Raw genomic sequence first — 19,877 nt, 5'->3', positions numbered from 1 at the left:
CTTCTTCTGCCCCAGCTGCAATAAAACATGTCTCTCCCATATCGGTCTCTACAGCCACAGCAGGCGCTGTAATCTTCACCCCCAAAGGGGTGTCTCCTGGGACAGACAGGTGCCAACCTATTAAGGGTGGCAGGTTTTGCTCGTGCCGTTCCCATCCATTGCACTGAACTCCTAATGGGCAGCGCCTTGTTTTAAGTGGCAAGGGAATGGCTGCTTGGGTCTTCTGCCTCGGGCAACCGAAAGGTCTCAGGAGGCGCAAGGAGATAGGATAATAATATATTAAGGATGGAATAACAAATAAAGTGAATAACACAACAATAACAAAAATAATAGTGGAGGGAAGTACTGGGCTGTGGGGGAGGGAGGGGGAGGGATTAATTGAAACTGTTAAAGATTGGTATAGCATTTAAGAGATTTAAATTTTCATAAAGATTCTATAAGGAAAGCAGAAGGCAGCAAGAAATATCAAGTATAGTGGTACCTCGGGTTAAGTACTTAATTCGTTCCAGAGGTCCACTCTTAACCTGAAACTGTTCTTAACCTGAAGCACCACTTTAGCCGATGGGGCCTCCTGCTGCCGCCATGCCGCCGGAGCACGATTTCTGTTCTTATCCTGAAGCAAAGTTCTTAACCTGAAACACTATTTCTGGGTTAGCGGAGTCTGTAACCTGAAGCGTATGTAACCCGAGGTACCACTGTAAAGGTATCGGAGAGGAGATCAGTGTAAACGAAAAGATGAGACTTACGGTTTTGTAACATATGATTTTATTTTGGAGTTGTTGGTTGTAAAGAATGTATATTATGTGAATAAAATAATAAAGGATGAAACAAAACGTCTCAGGCCAGCCCTTCCAAGATGGCGGCGATGGGCACTGTGTGTTGCAAACGTTTCCTGTTGTGCTTTCGGTTGCAGTCATGCAAAGACCCATGTCCTACTCATAAGAGGTTCTAGAATCCAGAAGACCAGGATTGCATATACCTCAAAGCACAAGTCTCTCTCTAAAAAAAATCCCAGCCTATGACTTGTGATCAGCTGCTTTAACCACAAAAGGCGCAGCCTGCCTGGCTTCAGATGCTGAGACAGCAGTGTCCCCTGAGGCCTTTAGCTCTACTGGGATGGCAAAACAAGCTGAAACAGCAAAGCCTGTACGTCGGCTTGTGGGGAGAGAAGAAACAGCCACTGCAGAGTTAAATCCAGCTAGAAAAACAGCCGGAGCCTGGCATGTAGGAATTGGGAAATCAGCAGTAACAGCAGTAATGACTCCAAAGACATGGTGTGCCAACTGGAATAAAACATTTCTCCATGTAATCCCTGTCAGCTGAAAGCAGGAGCGCCACTTTAGATTTTAGGGAGAGATTTCATTAGGGGAGGAAGTATTTTCAACTCAGGTCAAACAGTTCTTTCCTTTACCCCTGCCCAAAGCAAGGACCGTAGGCAAAAGTGGACCCATCAGTTTAATTGTTTATAACAGTTGCTATGTTTGTAGAACAAATAAGTTAGGCAGAAATATTCGGGTGCTTCTATGGAATATTGCATGTGCAGTTTTTAAGAAAAATTCCGCTCTGTTGGAGGAAATGTGGCCAAGTTGGAACCCTGTGGTGGTTATGTGAAGCTCTAACTATATTTTGGAAGGCAACCTTTCAGTAGATTAGCACAACTGTCCAACAACCTGTACCCCATAATTGGCTCTACAGTGGTACTTCGGGTTAAGTACTTAATTCGTTCCAGAGGTCCATACTTAACCTGAAACTGTTCTTAACCTGAAGCACCACTTTAGTTAATGGGGCCTCTTGCTGCTGCCGCGCCACTGGAGCACGATTTCTGTTCCTATCCTGAAGCAAAGTTCTTAACCTGAAGCACTATTTCTGGGTTAGCGGAGTCTGTAACCTGAGGTGTATGTAGCCTGAAGCGTATGTAACCTGAGGTACCACTGTAACTTAAAAAGCAGAGGCATCACCTTGCTGACAAACGTCCGTATAGTAAAAGCTATGGTTTTCCAAGTAGTGATGTATGGAAGTGAGAGCTGGACCATAAAGAAGGCTGATCGCCGAAGAATGGATGCTTTTGAATTATGGTGCTGGAGGAGACTCTTGAGAGTCCCATGGACTGCAAGTAGATCAAACCTATCCATTCTGAAGGAAATCAGCCCTGAGTGCTCACTGGAAGGATAGATCGTGAAGCTGAGGCTCCAAGACTTTGGCCACCTCATGAGAAGAGAAGACTCCCTGGAAAAGACCCTGATGTTGGGAAAGATTGAGGGCACAAGGAGAAGGGGACGACAGAGGACGAGATGGTTGGACAGTGTTCTCAAAGCCACAAACATGAGTCTGACCAAACTGCGGGAGGCAGTGGAAGACAGGAGTGCCTGGCGTGCTCTGGTCCATGGGGTCACGAAGAGTCGGACACGACTAAACGACTAAACAACAACAACTGGTGTGCTTTCGAACTGCTAGGTTGGCAGGAGCTGGGACAGAGCAACGGGAGCTCACCCTGTCGCAGGGATTCGAACCGCAGTTCTTCCGATTGGCGAGCCCAAGAGGCTCAGTGGTTTAGACCACAGTGAGCCACTAACCTGGGAGGCAAGTAACCCTAAATGAAACCACGAGTTAAGGAGGAGCACCTAAACATGAGGTTCCCAGAGAGGAGATTGTGGCCCTAGCATTCCTTCTCTGGTCCTTGAAGGCTGGAATGTATGATGTGATACCATTTTTTCTGTGCTTATCTCTCCCTGGTAGCTTCAGTTCCTGAAACTTTTTTGGAAGGGTGAAACCCATCCCAATCAAGATAAGGGTTTCTGGTAAGTAAGTCAATAAAAAGAGTCACTCAAGACAAGGCTGAGCTCCTGGTGGGAGTTCTGCCTTTATCAGGGGGGGCTAACTGAGAGCTGTCCTAAGAGGGAACCTGTCTCACCAGGAAGGGGGCAGCAGGAAAAACAAAGGGACGTTTTTGCAATCTGACAACAAGAGGCTAATTGGAAACAGATACATTCCAGTTGCATTGACCAAGGAGTTGGGTTGCGACACAGCAGTGCTGACCCGGAGAGCCTGTGACCCCGTGGATGTTGCCGGACAACAATTCTCATCATCCCTGATGATGCGAGTCTAACCAGACCCTCTTCTCAGAGATCCAGAGAAGCCAAGAGCGCTTCCAACTGTTGTCAAAATATGAATAAAAACAAAACAGGGCCCCGAAAATATAGCAACATGTAACTTGAATTTGACTTACATAATATTTTTTTTTAAACCAGGTCAAATGTTCCTATAGCTGCTTTTCTGCCTGAATGTGTCTGCCTAAGGACTTGCAAAACTTTTCGAATGCCAAAAAGAATCAACAAGTCTCTAAATGTGAGGCCTCTTTGAAACTGAGCCCTCTGTTCCCCGAAATGGCCTTCCTGACCCCCCCTGATTGGCCCTGAGTCAACCATAATGGGGGGGGTGTTTGTCACCCATGCAGTGTTGAAAAATCCTATTGCCTCATACTGAGGCTCAGCTGAAAGGGGTGGACTGCGGATGAGGGGGAGTATATTTAAAAGCAGAACTGGAACATTTAAAAAAAAAAAAATACCCTGGGTTTCCACATTTAGGGCAAAGATCTCTGAAAGTTATAATTGCAGTCATGAACATTTGCCCTTGTGACTCCACCTGCATGAGAAATTCAGTGTCCTTTCCTTAAAGGAATAAATAGAGATATTTACATATTACTATTTCCGTCTCCTGTATGGAATGGTTTTTCTGGGTTTAACTTGACCAGACCCTCATTTTATGATCAGGGGAAATGGTTCTTGCTATGCTAGAACTTGCACCACTGTAAAACAATTAGGAGCCTGTTCTCCCTCCTGTTTTTTAAAACCTCAGCAACAGCAGTAGAAAAACAGGCGCAGGTTGGTTGGCCAATGGTTCTGGACGATGGGATGCTGCTGTGATTCCACAACAGGTTTTCCACCCTGGTAGGGATGCCAGTTTTTGAATTATGGTGCTGGAGGAGACTCTTGAGAGTCCCATGGACTGCAAGAAGATCAAACCGATCCATTCATAAGGAAATCAGCCCTGAGTGCTCACTGGATGGATCCTGAAGCTGACACTCCAATACTTTGGCCACCTCATGAGAAGAGAAGACTCCCAGGAAAAGACCCTGATGCTGGGAAAGATGGAGGGCACAAGGAGAAGGGGATGACAGAGCACGAGATGGTTGGACAGTGTTCTCAAAGCTACCAGCATGAGTTTGACCAAACTGCGGGAGGCAGTGGAAGACAGGAGTGCCTGGCGTGCTCTGGTCCAGGGGGTCACGAAGAGTTGGACACGACTAAACAACAACAACAACAACAACAACAAGGGATGCCAGCAGGATTTTCCTGGCTTGGTGCATTGCATGTGGATCGGGCCCTCTGTGCACACCCTTGCAACCTGCTGCTTGTGTACATTTATTAACTTCACCTGGGCCACATTCACACCATACACTGAAAGCACTACGGTACCACTTTAAACAGTCATGGCTTTCCCCACAGAATTCTGGGAGCTGTAGTTGGTTAAAGGGGCTGAGAGTTGTTAGGAGCAGAGGTGTACCGTCCTAGAGGGCCCCTTGTGCCCTTGTCAAGGTGCTGCATCAGCAGCCACCCACCCAAATAAATCACTGTCCTCTAGTGGGCAGGGGCTAACATGTGTGCATGCAAAATCTACAGGTACTACACACCCTCCACCATCCCTGGAGACCCCTGCCACCCAGGAGCTGGCCCAGGGGCACCCAGCAGCAGCAAGATTATTGCACCCCCCTCCAAGCCTTTCGTGGGGGCCACCTTCACCAACCTCAAGGTATGCCCCTGCTTAGGAGACCCCCCTATTCTCCTCCCAGAGCTACAATTCCCAGAGTGGTATAGCAGTAAGACCCTCTTCACAGATAATTCTAGACATTGTAGCTCTGGGGGGAAGGAATAGGGGGTCTCCTATTCCCCCTCCAAGATCCACAATTCCTGGAGTTCCCTGGGAAGAAGGATTGATATTCCATCTGTTATGTACTGAGGTTCTCACCCTGGGCCAGCAGGGGGATACTGTAGATACTGATCGGCAAGCGATCGGGAGGGAGATAAGGGACTCTAGAGATAAAGGAGTTTTCACTCAGGTCCCAATATGCAAATAAGGAATTGAAAGTGACGTTCAGTGATTGGATAGTTACAGAAAGTTGTTACTGTTGTGTTGTAGTGGAGTTGTATATAAGCAGGTTGGCTGAACCCTTCAGTTCAGTTCAGTTCTGGCCTGTGAATAAACAAGAGCTGTTTGAAGAATCGCTGTGCCGTCTGATATGTTCACCCACAACTTAACACCATCCACTCTAGAAATTGTAGCTCAGGGAATCAGCATTTCCTTACGATTTTCAGCACCCCTAACAAACTACAGCTTTCAGAATTCTTTGGGGGAAGCCATGGCTGTTTAAAGCAGAGGTTTGCAACCTTGTTGAGTCCACGGCTCCCTTGACCAACTAATTTTTTTCTGTGGGAACCCCTGTGGGGCACAGGAGCCTAATTATGTCACCTCTTGCCTGCAGAGCTGGCAGCCCCTCGCCCCTTTTCGAACACCCTCCCTTGTGGAGTGTTCCCTCAGCCTCCTCTCTTCTCGCCTCTCCTAGGGAGTCCTCCAGGCAGCCGCAGCTGCCGCCCCTTGTCTCTGAGCTGCCGCCCTGCCCCAAAGGGAGGTGCCTCCTCACACTGCCCCACAGGGGCCTGGGAAGCACCCCCTGGCCAGCCCCAGAGCCACCACTCACCTGAGGAGCTTGTAGCCAGAGCTGCTGCAACAAACAGCTGTGCAAGCCTTGGGGAGGCAGAGACACAAGAGGGCAGCAGAGGAGGGAGGGGAGGGAAGAGGGGCAGAGGCCAGGGTTGCCCACAGCAGCCCAGACCATCATTCACGGCACCCCAGGGCTCCCTGGCACATTGGTTGAAAACCACTGGTTTAAAGTCGTATCGTAGCACTTTAAATGTATGGTGCGTGTGGACTGTGGAACAAGGACAACTGTGACTTCAAAGAAGAATGGGAACTTTTTACAAATTACAGTACTTAAAAAGACAACAAAATGAACTGGACTCCTTGCAGGTTTTGAATAAACATACACAAATTTATTGGTTGATAACATGATAGATAGATAGATAGATAGATAGATAGATAGATAGATAGATGATAGATAGATAGATAGATAGATAGATAGATAGATAGATAGATGATAGATAGATAATAGATGATAGATAGATAGATAGATAGATAGATAGATAGATAGATAGATAGATAGATAGATGATAGATAGATGATAGATAGATGATAGATAGATGATAGATAGATAGATGATAGATGATAAATAGATAGATAGATAGATAGATAGATAGATGATAGATAGATAGATGATAGATAGATGATAGATAGATGATAGATGATAGATGATTGATTGATAGATAGATAGATAGATAGATGATAGATAGATAGATGATAGATAGATAGATAGATAGATAGATAGATGATAGATAGATAGATAGATAGATGATAGATAGATAGATAGATGATAGATAGATAGATAGATAGATAGATAGATAGATAGATAGATGATAGATAGATGATAGATAGATGATAGATGATAGATAGATAGATAGATAGATGATAGATAGATAGATGATAGATGATAGATAGATAGATAGATAGATAGATAGATAGATAGATAGATGATAGATAGATAGATGATAGATAGATAGATAGATAGATAGATAGATAGATAGATAGATAGATAGATGATAGATAGATGATAGATAGATAGATAGATAGATGATAGATAGATAGATGATAGATGATAGATAGATAGATAGATAGATAGATGATAGATAGATAGATAGATAGATAGATAGATAGATAGATAGATGATAGATAGATAGATAGATAGATATAGATAGATGATATAGATGATAGATACATAGCTGTCAACTTACAGATTTGAAAATAAGGGACCAGCAGCCTTGAAAATAATGGACCAGCAGCCAAAATAAGGGACCTGCAGCCTCACCTGTTCCAGGCACTCCAGTCTTCCTGTCCTCCTGCAGTCTGGTCAAACTCATGCTGGTCGCTTCGAGAACACTGTCAAACTAACTTTGTAACCAGAGGTTCAACTGACTAGAATCTGAATCACATGCACCACAAGACCTATGCAGCCTCAGCATAAGATGGCTCCCCGGCCTGGCTTTGCACTGCAAAGTTTGCAGCAGCACGTGCAACAAAATGGCGTCCAGCGTTCAAAACCCCCCTCAGCTTGCATTAACTAGCCACACACAAGGCATGCAAGCTCCACCCCCCAGTCGTTCTTAGACTTCTTATTGGGTGAGCAACACAGCCAAGCAACACAGTTGGAGCCTCCCTCCTCCCTGGCTGGCAGGGAGGGAGGGAGAGGAGCTGCTTCCTTTGAAATTTAAGGGACATCATTTAAGGGACATTTAAGGGACATCCATCAATAAGGGACAGCAGCGGGACATGGCGCTGGAATAAGGGACTGTCCCTTCAAATAAGGGACACTTGACAGCTATGGATAGATAGAAAGATGATAGATAGATAGAGATAGAGAGATAGAGAGATAGAGAGATAGAGAGATAGAGTGATAGAGAGATAGAGAGATGATAGAGAGATAGAGAGATAGATAGATAGATAGATAGATAGATAGATAGATAGATAGATGATAGATAGATAGATAGATAGATATAGATAGATAGAGATAACGTAAGGATATGTATAATTTTATAACATCCAGAGAATAATATGTGCAGAGAAATCAGAGAGAGGAGCTGAGGGAAGTCCCTGGGAAGGGAGGGAAATAATGGATGTGATTATATGGTCTAATAATTTGTTATGTGGAATTTGCTTAATAAAAAAATATTTTTTAAAAAATATCTAGACCCTGGGCCTACCTTGCTAAAGGGGAAGAGAGGATAACACACACCACCTTGAGCTCTTTGGTTATGATTCACAGATCATGTAAAGAAAGCCAGAAAAACAGCCTCCTTGCTTTAATTGCAAGGCACACACTGGGGTGGTTTCAAGAAAAGAGCCGTGCTCTGAGTGACGGACTCATCCTCTCTGAATCACCTGTTTGTGGGGTGCCTTGTCCTTAGATTGCGCTGTCCCATTTTGATCATTGAGCCAATGGGATCCACAGGATTTGATGCAGCAATCGTTCTGCAGGCTAGATAAATGTAGGAAAACTGCACCACGCCATCCAGTCCAGTCTTCAACGCCCTCTAGCGGTGGATTGCTCATTTTGCATTTCATTAAAAAATGGTAATGCAGTGGTGCCTTGGTTCTCAAACGCCTTGGTACTCAAACAGCTTGGAACCCAAACACTGCAAACCCGGAAGTAAGTGTTCCAGTTTGCGAACTTTTTCCGGAAGCCGAACGTGCTCCGCTTTGAGTGTTACGCTGACGATTTGAGTGACACACTTCCGTTTTGAGTGCTACACTGAGGTCTGTCTGTTTTTGCAATTTATTTTGTGTTTTTGTTTTTACAGCTCTTTTTTGTTTTGTGACCGCGTGGAACCCAGTTCAGCTACTGACTGACGGATTGTGCGAGTGCAGTACATTGAATATTGCTTTCATTTTATGGATCAATGGTCTCTTTAAATAGTAAGATCCGTGTTAAATTGCTGTTTAAGAGGTGGTTTTCAAAAGTCTGGAACGGATTAATCCATTTTGCATTACTTTCTGTGGGAAAGCACACCTTGGTTTTGGAACGCTTTGTTTTTGGAACGGACTTCCGGAACGGATTAAGTTTGAGAACCAAGGTACCACTGTAACTTCTTGTTCTTAAGCCTTCGTTTCCCAAGGTATTTTTCCTGCACCCTTGAGAAACATCTGCGTTTCACAATGCTTCCCACACAAGCCCTTAGGATGTGTGGGTTTGGCCTTTACATTTCAGAATGGAGAACTAAAGCTCTTCCACTTTTTTAACAGGACAGTATTCAGAGGACGCGGGTGGCATTGTGGGTTAAACCACAGAGCCTAGGACTTGCTGATCAGAAGGTCGGTGGTTCAAATCCCTGCAATGGGGTGAGCTCCCATTGCTCGGTCCCAGCTCCTGCCAACCTAGTAGTTCAAAAGCACGTCAAAGTGCAAGTAGATAAATAGGTACCGCTCCGGCGGGAAGGTAAAACGGCGTTTCTGTGCGCTGCTCTGGTTCTCCAGAAGCGGCTTAGTCATGCTGGACACATGATCTGGAAGCTGTACGCCGGCTCCCTCGGCCAGTAAAGCGAGATGAGCGCCGCAACCCCAGAGTCGGTCATGACTGGACCTAATGGTCAGGGGTCCCTTTACCTTTACCTTTATTCAGAGGGGTGTAGCTGTACCCATTTGTTGTAGCGAAAACTACAAACAATCCCGGGGCACCTTCAGGTCTAACAAATGGATAATGGACTCTTCTCAGTCCTCCCCACTCTCACCCCCACAAGGCCACCCCTCTCATCAAGCTTGCTTCACATTCTCCTTGAGAGTTTCTGCTTGTCTGGAATACGTCCTTGAATTCGGATAATGGCTCTTGCTAACCCTGAACATGTGAGCAAGTGCGATGTGTGTGCAGAAACTCACTCGCTTTACAAAGGTAAAATTTACATTCAGTGCTCTGCCCCGTTTTAACTCTGGCCCTGCCCACCTCTGAATGTGGCCCCCAGAAGCTGGTCTGGAAGAAGACACGGTGCCCCCTCAGAGCTGAAAAAGCTTCCAGGCATCCCCGCCCCCATTTACACACATTCTACTTGTGCATGGCCACATATGTGCGCAGTGCTGGGAAATAAAAATTAAATAAATAGAATCCCACCAGGAGATGGCAGGAGAGAAAACTATGGATTCACAAAGGATTTATAAAAAATAGAGTTGTGAAAGAGATGCTGAGGGGAAAATCATTACATTGAGGTCCTCAGTGGGGGGGGGTGTTAATTCATTTGTTTATGTAAAATATAAAATGCAGTAATAAAATTGATTTTTTAAAAAAAGGAAATGGCAGGAGATAGCTGGAGAGTCCTTGTTGCTCACAAGGAGACCCGCCTCTCTGGACGTCAGTGAGGGTGGAGGAAGTCCAAAATACAGTCATACTTCATGTTACGTTTGCTTCAGGTTGAGCGTTTTCAGGTTGCGTCCCGCGGCAACCTGGAAGTACCGGAAAGGGTTACTTCCGGGTTTCGCCGCTCACGCCTGCGCGCAAAATGACACCACGCACATGCGCAGAAGCGGCGAATCACGACCCGCACACACACAGACGCGCAGGCACGGGTTGTGTTCTGCTCATGTTGTGAACGAGCCTCCAGAATGGATCCCGTTCGCAACCAGAGGTACCACTGTAGACTGGAAGCACAGTGGGGTTTTTTTGTTTTTTTTAGATATTTATTAAAGTTTCCAATTTTTAACAAAAAAAGAAAAAAACAAACATAAAAATATTAAAAACACATAAATTTCACAACTTATTTTCTTGTAACTTATTTCCCCGACCTCCTCGTACCTCCCCTTCTTGTATACCCAGTTTGAGTTGTTTATACAGCAAATCCTTATCTCAACATCTTAAATTGTTGTAGCTTTAAATTCTTACTTACAAAAAGAAAGTCATCTTATCATAATTACAGCTTGAAACCCCTTAAGTTCAATCCAACATCATTCAACATTCCTTAATTTTACAATATTTTTGTAGATAGTCCTTAATTTTTTTTTCCAGTCTTCTTCTGCCGACTCTTCTCCCTGGTCACGGATTCTGCCAGTCATTTCTGCCAGTCCCATACAGTCAATCAGCTTCATCTGCCATTCTTCCAAAGTGGGTAGGTCTTGTGTCTTCCCACAGTGGGATTTTATTGAGGCTGCACAGCCTCCCCGCCTAGCAGCTGACATGCAGGATAGTGCAGCCACGACTGCTCTTTCCCGTGACCTCCAGGCTCCTGCTGGCCTCAGAGTTTCAACTCTCTTTTAAAGAGAGTTATGTGGAGAGACAGTGGGAGAAAGAGATGCGGATCAGGGGAAAATGGGCATTTGGAGGCTTACGAGAGAGTGCTCCCCACTTTATGTGATCTCACATATGTGCAGGATGGGGACCCTGGAACATAACCCTCACATAAGTGGGGGGTGCCTGTATATCCACTCTTGTCATAAGCTTTCGTGGACATAGCCAGGAGGGAAAACTGCCCTCCCATCAAGTAAATAAGTATTTTTATTAAGTAGATCATATCTATGCTTCCAGGTGCCATAAGAAAGCTGCAGAGATAGTGCAGGATAGTGCGCACCCCAGAAATGATCTCTTTCAGCTTCTGCCTTCTGGAAGAAGGTCCTGGGTTATAAAGACCAGGACTAGCCGCCTGAGAAACAGTTTCTATTGAAATGCGATTTTGGTTTTAAACGCAGTACAGTGGTACCTCGGGTTACAGACGCTTCAGGTTACAGACACTTCAGGTTACAGACTCCGCTAACCCAGAAATAGTACCTCGGGTTAAGAACTTTGCTTCAGGATGAGAACAGAAATCACGCGGTGGCATCAGGAGGCTTCATTAGCTAAAGTGGTACCTCAGGTTAAGAAAAGTTTCAGGTTAAGAACGGACCTCCAGAACGAATTAAGTTTTTAACCCGAGGTACCACTGTATAAGGTAGTCTCTGTGGGAGTATATTGTATTTAATTATGGGGTATCAGAGTTTTTAGGGTTGTTGGTTTTTGAATGTCTGATGTAGATTTTTTCAATTTTGTTGTTCTGTATGGGACAATGACAATAAAGATTAACATATCATAGAGTAAAAGTAGAAATAATTAGAATCTTTGAAACGGAAAGGCTCTTTGCGGTCACTTGGGTGATGTTGTGGCGTATTCTAGTGACACAACTGTCAACCTGACTGAGCGATAGACAGAGCCAGACGGAGGATGGCGACAGGTGGGTGTCCTGTCCACCACCTCCATAAATCCTGGCTACGCTCACGACTACAGTCTGCTTCATCAGATACATCCGACAATGCCAAGAAGACCCTCTGTCGCCTTTTGTTAGTGGATACTCATCTCCAGAGTTAAGAGGAACCAAACGTAAGATCATCATCGCTGCTGATGAGTTCATAGATGAGTTCTCCGACTTCCTCTTCCCCCAAGGGGCCTGGCCCACAGAGGCCATCTCACACAAATCAGGGAAGTTTCTGAGTCAATCAGTTCCTGGAGATAAAACCAAGGTTGACAGAGCAATGTCTTCCTTGATAGAGGGGGATATCTTTTGTCCATTGCAGCCATCTCACTTTGCTTATCAAGCCGTCCGATTCAGCCTATTCCAGTCAGTGCACCCCCTTTTTCGTTGTTGTTGCAATGCTTTTTGGAGACTTTGGCAATAACTCGGGGATGGAGAAGACATCAGGTCAGCGGCCTGCGTTAATAAATGACAGAAGGCAGGGGTGGGCCCGGAAGGAAAGGATCATATATATCTCTCCCCCTGCTCAGAGAGAGACCCTGCCTTCACTTCACTGGTTCTCAGAAGGACCTTCCAACTGAACCACCATGAAGTTCCCTGTCATCACGCTGGCCTTGCTAGCATTTGTAGGTAAGTGAAGGATTTGCCTCAGGCTGGAGGGAATTCCTGAATTCTTTCCAGGGGGCTGGGTGGGCGACCTCTTCGGTTTGCCCCATCCTTGGGGGTCTGAGGCACAATGGTCAAAAGATACATTGTTTACCAGAAGGTTCGTTGTTCGAGTCTGCCCAGGGATGGCTGGCTGGATTCGAACGCAGGGCAGGATTCCTGCATCGCAGGGGATTGGACTGGATGACCCCCGGGGTCTCTTCCAATGCAATGATTCTACGATCATTTGTTTGTTTTTTAATCTGATTGGCCCAACACCTCCTGACTGGCTCTCAATTCAGGTATGACCCAAAATGGTCCACATCAGGAGTCTATGGACCACCAGTGGTCTGTGAGCTTCATTCTGGTGGTCCGCGCCTTAGATAGTCATGTTGATTTTAAATGGAATTTGTTTCGTGTCTTTTATTTCTTGGGTGACCAGCCGCTGTCTCTCAGTATAATCCACCTCACAGAGTTGTGGGGGGGGGGGTTAAAATGGGGAGCAAGAGAACCAGGTATGCTACCTGGATCTCCTTGGAGGAAAAATGCACCGTATTTTTCGCCCCATAAGACGCACCGGCCCATAGGACGCACCTAGTTTTTTTTGGGGGGGGGGGAATAAAGGGGAAAAAAATTATTTCCCCCCCAGGTGCGCTGCGCTAATCCCTAAGCTTGGGGCGTGCGGAGCTCAGCGCGCCCCAAGCTTCTGGGTGCCGGCAAGCAGTCCGCTAGCCCTGGGAGAGCTGGGTCTCCCACAGCTAGCGGATAGCTTCCTGAAGCCTGGAGAGCGAGAGGGGTCGGTGCGTACCGACCCCCCTCGCTCTCCAGGCTTCAGCGAAAGCCTGCATTCGCCCCATAAGACGCACACACATTTCCCCTCCAATTTTGGAGGGGGAAAAGTGTGTCTTATAGGGCGAAAAATACGGTAATATAAATGTAATAAATAAATAAATAAGAAGAAATAAAGAAAGAAAGAAAGAACATAAGAAAAGCCTGCAGGATCAGGCCAATGGCCCATCTAGGCCAGTTCTCACAGTGGTCAACCAGACGACTATGGAAAACCTAGAAACAGTATACAGTGATACCTTGTTTTGAGTCCAGAATCCGTTCCAGAGCCCCGGACGCTCGGCGAAAGGGACGCTCGCCAATGCGCCGCTCTGCGCATGCGCGCAGAGCAGTTTCTGCTTCTGCGCGTGCGCAAAGTGCAATTTAGCGCTTCTGTGCATGTGCAAACGGCAAATCCGCAAGTAACCCGTTCCAGTATTTCCGGGCTTGCTGCGGACGTTCACCGAAATGGACAGTTGAGGGGGCGGATGTTTGTGGAGGTATTACTGTAGAGACTTCAAATCCGCAGCAATTTCCAAGCTTTTTTGGGGGGGGGGAGTTCTGTGGTCCAGAGGTTATATTTTCTTGTTTTCAAGTTTGTTAATGGTTGCTAGGAGTTGTAATTCTGTGAAGGGTAAACTACAGTGCCCAGAATCCTTCAGTGCAGAGGTGTGTGTGCTTCAAATGTGTTTCAAAGGTAGCGTACACCACCAGTGTAGCAAGCTTTTGCATTGCACTGAACTCTTCCTGCCCCAATAATTCCATCCAGCTATGAACTTTGCCACTATCCCTTCCCACAATACGCCATTAGATGGAATCAGGCTTGGAAAGGGGTGAGAGGACCACTTATTTGTTCTCTCAAATCCATGGCTCCAAGAAGCTCATGACCCCATACACGAGGCAATTCCTTCAGGTTGATTTCCTTTTATCCTCACAACACCTTTGCAAGGTAGTATAGGCCAAGAAATTGCGACTAGGTGAGGGTCAGTCAATGAGCTTCATGGCTGAGTGAGGGATTTGAATCCAGGCCTCTCTAATCCATCCTGCTTTCCAAGTTCAGCCTTTCCCAACCTGGTGCCCTTCAGAGGTTTTAGACTACAATTTGCAGCGGCCTCCCCATTTCTCCCATTGTTTTGGATATATTGTAATACTCCAATAATTTGGCAAGCCACTCTGTCTTTGTCGGTATAATACCAAATGGGAAGGATCTCAAAAGAGAAGATCGATAGGGACTGGAAGGTGTTTAAAGGATACTTGCAAAACCATATCGAAAAATCAGAACTCCAATTAGAATAAACAAGTTCCGTTTTAAATACTGAAATGCTAAATAAGATGGATAGCAATGTGTAATAGAAAAAGGAGCATGAAATTAGGTTAAAGGTGTGTGAAAGAAAGTAACATAAGTGGAAAGAAATTGCAATCGAGTAGATTGGAAGTCTAACACAATGGTGGGGTGATGGGTGGTGGATGGTGATGGGAAAAGGAATTATCTGTGGGATTGAGTGTAGGTATGTTTGAACATTTTTAAGGATGTTTGTATGCTTGTATATTCACAATATGTGTGTATTAAAGCTGAATTATTTTAATAATAATTTTTTTTAAAAAAATTTGCATCGGCCTCAGCCCTTGGGGGTGAAACTGTGCCTCCTAAGACATTTGTTTTGCAAAACAACGGTTTGGTTCGCATGTGGTTGTAAGACTGTTCCCTCTGAGCTCCACCTCCAACCACAGATACAGCTGTTCAGATTTGCTTTTGTCTTCCAGAATCCCAGGCGTACGTCCTCCGAGATGAGCCGTATCCTCACCTGGCCCGGTTAAACCTGGAGCTTCAGGAATACCTGAGAAACGTCACCAGGGTAGTTGATGAAAAAATAGAGGTGATCAGAAGGTCGGAGCTTGGACAGTCAGTGATGTAAGCGATTCAAGCCAATATTTTCACACCAAGTGGTTCCCAAACTTATCCCATCCCCCACCAACCACTTGATGGCCTTTATAGACCATTAATGGGTTTTTTTTTTTGGCCTGGTGTAGCATTTGTGCTGTCTGGTTTTAATTGTATTGTATTGCTTCTTTTATTTCTCAGAATGTGTTTTATTGCAGTTGCAACGGCGCAACAGCACTTTCTCACCCTGGCGCCGTTGGGCCCGCCCTCAATTAAATTTAGTGTGACTACCTCACGGTACACCAATTACACAATTTTTTACAATTTACCACCGATTATCTAGTGGGGGACTTATGTGAGGGAAAACTTAAAGATTTAGAGTCTCAGGCAGGAGTTGGTCAAACAAACGCGAAAAGTATTCTTAAACAAAGGAAGTTTATGACACAAAGTGGGTCAGAAAACTTGTTCTTTCAGGTCGAAATCAACTTAGTTACTTCAACTAGAAGATGTCTCAGGCTTAAACACAATGTTATAGGTACAACTCTTTTTAAACTTCAGTTACTAAACATCGGTTGGCACACTTCAGGTAGATAAATATTCAGGTTACCAGAAGAGATGGTAAATTGTTCAAATCAGTGTCTGTCACTTAGATAATACAGTGGTACCCCAGGTTACAGACTCCACTAACCCAGAAATCATACCTCAGGTTAAGAACTTTGCTTCAGGATGAGAACAGAAATCGTGTGGCGGCAGTGGGAGACCCCATTAGCTAAAGTGGTACCTCAGGTTAAGAACAATTTCAGGTTAAGAACGGACCTCCAGAACGAATTAAATTCTTAACCTGAGGTACCACTGTACAGTGGTGCCTCGCAAGATGAACGCCTCGCAAAACGAAAAACTCGCAAGACGAAAGAGTTTTTCATTTTTGAGTCGTTCCACAAGACGAATTTCCCTATGGGCTTGCTTCGCAAGAAGAAAGCCCATAGGGAAATCTCCGGGGACCTCTTTTAAAATGCTGGCGGTCGGGAGCAAAGACTTTTGCCCCCCGCCGGCCTTCAGAAGAGGTCCAGGACCTCTTCTGAAGGCCGGCGGGGGGCAAAAGTCTTTGCTCCCCCCCCCCGCCTGCCTTCCCGGGACAGTGGAGACTTCTCCGCTGTCCCGGGCGATCTTAAAATGCTGGCGGGCGGCAGCGAAGCCTTTCTCCGCTATCCCGCAGCGCATTTCTCCGCTATCCCGGCTTTTGAAGGCAGGCGGGGGGGAGCAAAGCCTTCGCTGCCGCCCACCAGCATTTTAAAATCGCCCTGGGACAGCGGAGGCTTTTAAAATGCTGGCGGTCGGCAGCAAAGCCCTCATGTCCCCGGAGCTTGCGGGGCGGGAGGTGGGGAGAAGGGCTTTTCTTCCCACCGCCAGCCTTCAGAACAGCCTTCTGAAGGCTGGCGGTGGGAAGAAAAGCCCTTGTCCCCCCCCCCAGCCTTCAGAAGAGGTCGGGGGACAGACTATCCCCAGACCTGGTCTGAAGGCGGTTTCCCTAGGAACGCATTGATTGATTTTCAATGCATTCCTATGGGAAACTGTGCTTCGCAAGACGAAAAACTTGCAAGAAGAAAAAACTTGCGGAAAGAATTAATTTCATCTTGCGAGGCACCACTGTACAATACTTTCAACACTATACTGCTTCCTTCACAGCTTAATACTTTGGTTCATGAGCAAGGGGCATTTTTCCTCAGTTACCCCCTCTCTTAACAATCCCACACCTGAGGTATTATAAATGGTATTACAGACCCAGGGGATCCCCTCTCCCCTTGTCACTAGGTTGGGAGTCTTCAGTACCTAGAAGAATTCTCCCCTCCTTGTTAGACTGACACCCAGGGCAGTGGCGAAGCTGCATGCTCTGGCTTTGGGGGCGGAGAGCAGGCGGGGGCGTGGCTGGCGCGTGTCCCAGGGGTGTGGCATGCCACCTGCGGGGGCGTGGTATACGTCCCGGGGGCGTGGCGCACTGGCCACAGGGGCTTGACATGTGTCCTGGGGGCGTGGCACCCAGTGCGGTCAGGGGGTGTGGCATGTGTCCAGGGGCGGCCATGATGGTACCCCTCCGATGGTGCCAGGGGCGGTGCGCTCCCCTCGCCAGTGACCCAGGGAGCCTAAATTCCCACAGGATCTGTCTCTCCTGGTTCAGACTCAGCCCTCCCAGCACACTCCTGTTTGTAAATATTTTATTAAGTTCTCACAATAAAAAAACATACATAGACAAAGAAAATACAAAATCACAAAAAAACAATGCAATACAAAAATACAAACATTAAACACATCAAAAGAAAAAGAAAAAAGAGATAAAAACACATATAATAACAAAAAACAAAAATTCCCTCTTTCTTAATTTCTCATCTTTAATTAGCTTATTTTCCTGACTTCCTCACGTCTCCCGTTCTTGTATCCCTTTTTAGAAATTAATTCAGCAAATTCATATCCTATTAATTTATCTGTTGTTAATCCAATCTCACATTTTACTTTGTTGCTAAAGCCCCTGCGATTCATTTCAATGACCTTAACATTCATAAATTTTACAGTATTTCTGCAAATAAATTTTAAATTTCTTCCAATCTTCCTCCACCATCTCCTCTCCCTGGTCTCGGATTCTGCCAGTCATTTCCGCCCCCAGCACACCCCTGTTTGGACACCTTCCCCAGACCTTCAGCCTGCTCTCCCTATCCGAGTTGTGAGGCTCTGTCTTCTCCCTATGTGTATCTCCTTTTCCCCTCAGAACCCCTTCACCCTCTCTCCCAATCTGAAACCTGTCTAACCTTTCCAAGCCAATCATATCCCTCCCCTGGAACTCTGGCCAATCAGATGCCGTTGCCAGCCAACTGTTTGCTGGCAATCAACAACAACACTGGGTGACCCAAACTGGCCAGCAAACAAACTTTCCCATCACATAGTACAATTTGCATTCCATGGAATCCCATATCCACTGTCTCTTTTCCCTTATGTCAGCCTGGCGGGCAGCAGATTGGAGGAGGAACATGCAAGTGATGCTTTGAAGGGAGCCGAGGCCCACAATGACATTCCCTCCTGCCAATGGCATAACATCAGAGATGGGGAAGGGAACCTGGCCTCACCCCATCTCTCCAGTCCAGGAGATTCTCACTCAAAGAAGGGAGTTCTGCTTACCTTTTGTGACTCTGTTTTATTTCCACCCCCTGCAGAGACAAGCTCCATAGCAGCTTTGCAAGAATGAGCAAGCGCTTGAACAACCTGAAGGAGAAGTTACCTGCTGAGGTGGTTCAAGGGTACGACCTGGTGGTTGGGGCATCGCTGAGCGTGGTGGACAGAAGTCTCAACACCATCCGTGCCTTGCATAGAAAGGTATCGCCTGCCTCAGACGAGCTGGCAGAGGCTCTGTACACCATTGTGGCACCTTACGCAGATTCGGTCCTAGAGAAGGTGGGTCGGTACTCAAATTCCCTGCAGCGTTCCCTCGTGGCCAAGGCCGAAGAGCTGAACCCCAAGCTGAACGAGAAGCTGAAGCAGCAGCTGGAAGACCTGAAAGATCAGCTGGCCCCTTACGCTGAAGTTCTCCAGCAGGAACTGGAAGAATTCCGGTCATCCATAGACCCCTACATTGACCAGGTCCAGGAGAAGCTTGAGGAAGGAGTGGAGAGAGTCGACCAGATTCTCCAGCCTTATATTAGCCGTATTTTCAAGGCACTCCAAGAACGCGCTGATAAGTTTAAGAAGTGGGTTGAAGCCCCTACCTTTCCCCCAAGTCAGTGATGGTGGTGGTGATTGTTTTGCACACCATGGAGGATGGAACCTTGGCCAACCCCAAGACGGATAGAAGATGTGGTGGCCTCTTCTGTAGCTCATATCATAAACCAGATGTCCCTGTTGACGTCTACACATTGTTCCGGATACGTGGTTCCAATTTCTCATTGCATAGTGGTAGCTTCTGCTGACTCGTTACAAGATGGTGTCTGTGCCATCACACCTAAGTCGAAGTAAATGGCATTTCTGTTTTATTCTTTCGCCCATAGTCCTTCTTGTTCACTCTTAGTACTCTGTAAACTTTGATTCCCTTAAAATAAACTCGAGTTAACCTTTTAATTGCCTCCTCTGCCTCAGTGTTGTCCACCTATGCTAATGCTTCTATTAACATTACTAGAGATCATTGTCTTTGGGGAATGCAAAATATTTTGTGTTGGCATATATAGGTGTCTTTAGGCTTGGTTCAGGTAACCCTGGTGTTGGCAGTGGTTTGAGGCTTTGATAAGTTCTGGTGGGTCCTAAAAGCTGCATTTTGTTCATGATTAACAGAAGGCACTTTTCTCCATAGAGATGAAGGGAACAAAAACAGGTCCATTCATTTCCTTCCTTTGACGGGAAGAAAACCCCACAATTGCCCCTCCTGGCAATAAGGAATGTTGCAATGGGATTATGCAAGTTGAGGGAGGGGGGAGTGTCAAAATCACCTTCTTCCACAGGGTAGCAAAACAGGGGAGGACATGGATGGAAAGAATCCGTCCTCCCCCGGCTCAGAGATGGGCCCTGCCTTCATCCCAGCTGAATCTCAGGACCCTCCACTGAACCACCATGAATTTCCT

The 19,877-nt window shown here is 46.1% G+C and overlaps 1 protein-coding gene across 1 annotated transcript; it reads left to right on the top strand.

The window, feature by feature from the left end:
• Positions 1–12,408: 12,408 nt before the first annotated feature.
• LOC310712692 (uncharacterized protein) lies at positions 12,409–19,380 on the top strand. The gene is made up of 3 exons (XM_083516000.1): positions 12,409–12,557; positions 15,162–15,309; positions 18,483–19,380. Exons 1-3 carry the CDS (start codon positions 12,515–12,517, stop codon positions 19,048–19,050), a joined length of 759 nt encoding a protein of 252 aa, XP_083372126.1. The 5' UTR covers positions 12,409–12,514; the 3' UTR covers positions 19,051–19,380.
• Positions 19,381–19,877: the final 497 nt, after the last annotated feature.

Source organism: Podarcis liolepis (assembly GCF_965112155.1).
Source record: "Podarcis liolepis genome assembly, chromosome: 7".
Lineage (NCBI taxonomy): Eukaryota > Metazoa > Chordata > Lepidosauria > Squamata > Lacertidae > Podarcis > Podarcis liolepis.
This window is presented reverse-complemented; position numbering and strand designations above follow the sequence as displayed.

Coding starts and splice junctions, on each gene's coding strand:
- LOC310712692 (XM_083516000.1), top strand. CDS start 12,515: ATGAAGTTCCCTGTCATCACGCTGGCCTTGCTAGCATTTGTAG. Junction 12,558..15,161: donor GGCCTTGCTAGCATTTGTAG/GTAAGTGAAGGA, acceptor TTTGTCTTCCAG/AATCCCAGGCGTACGTCCTC. Junction 15,310..18,482: donor GAGCTTGGACAGTCAGTGAT/GTAAGCGATTCA, acceptor CACCCCCTGCAG/AGACAAGCTCCATAGCAGCT.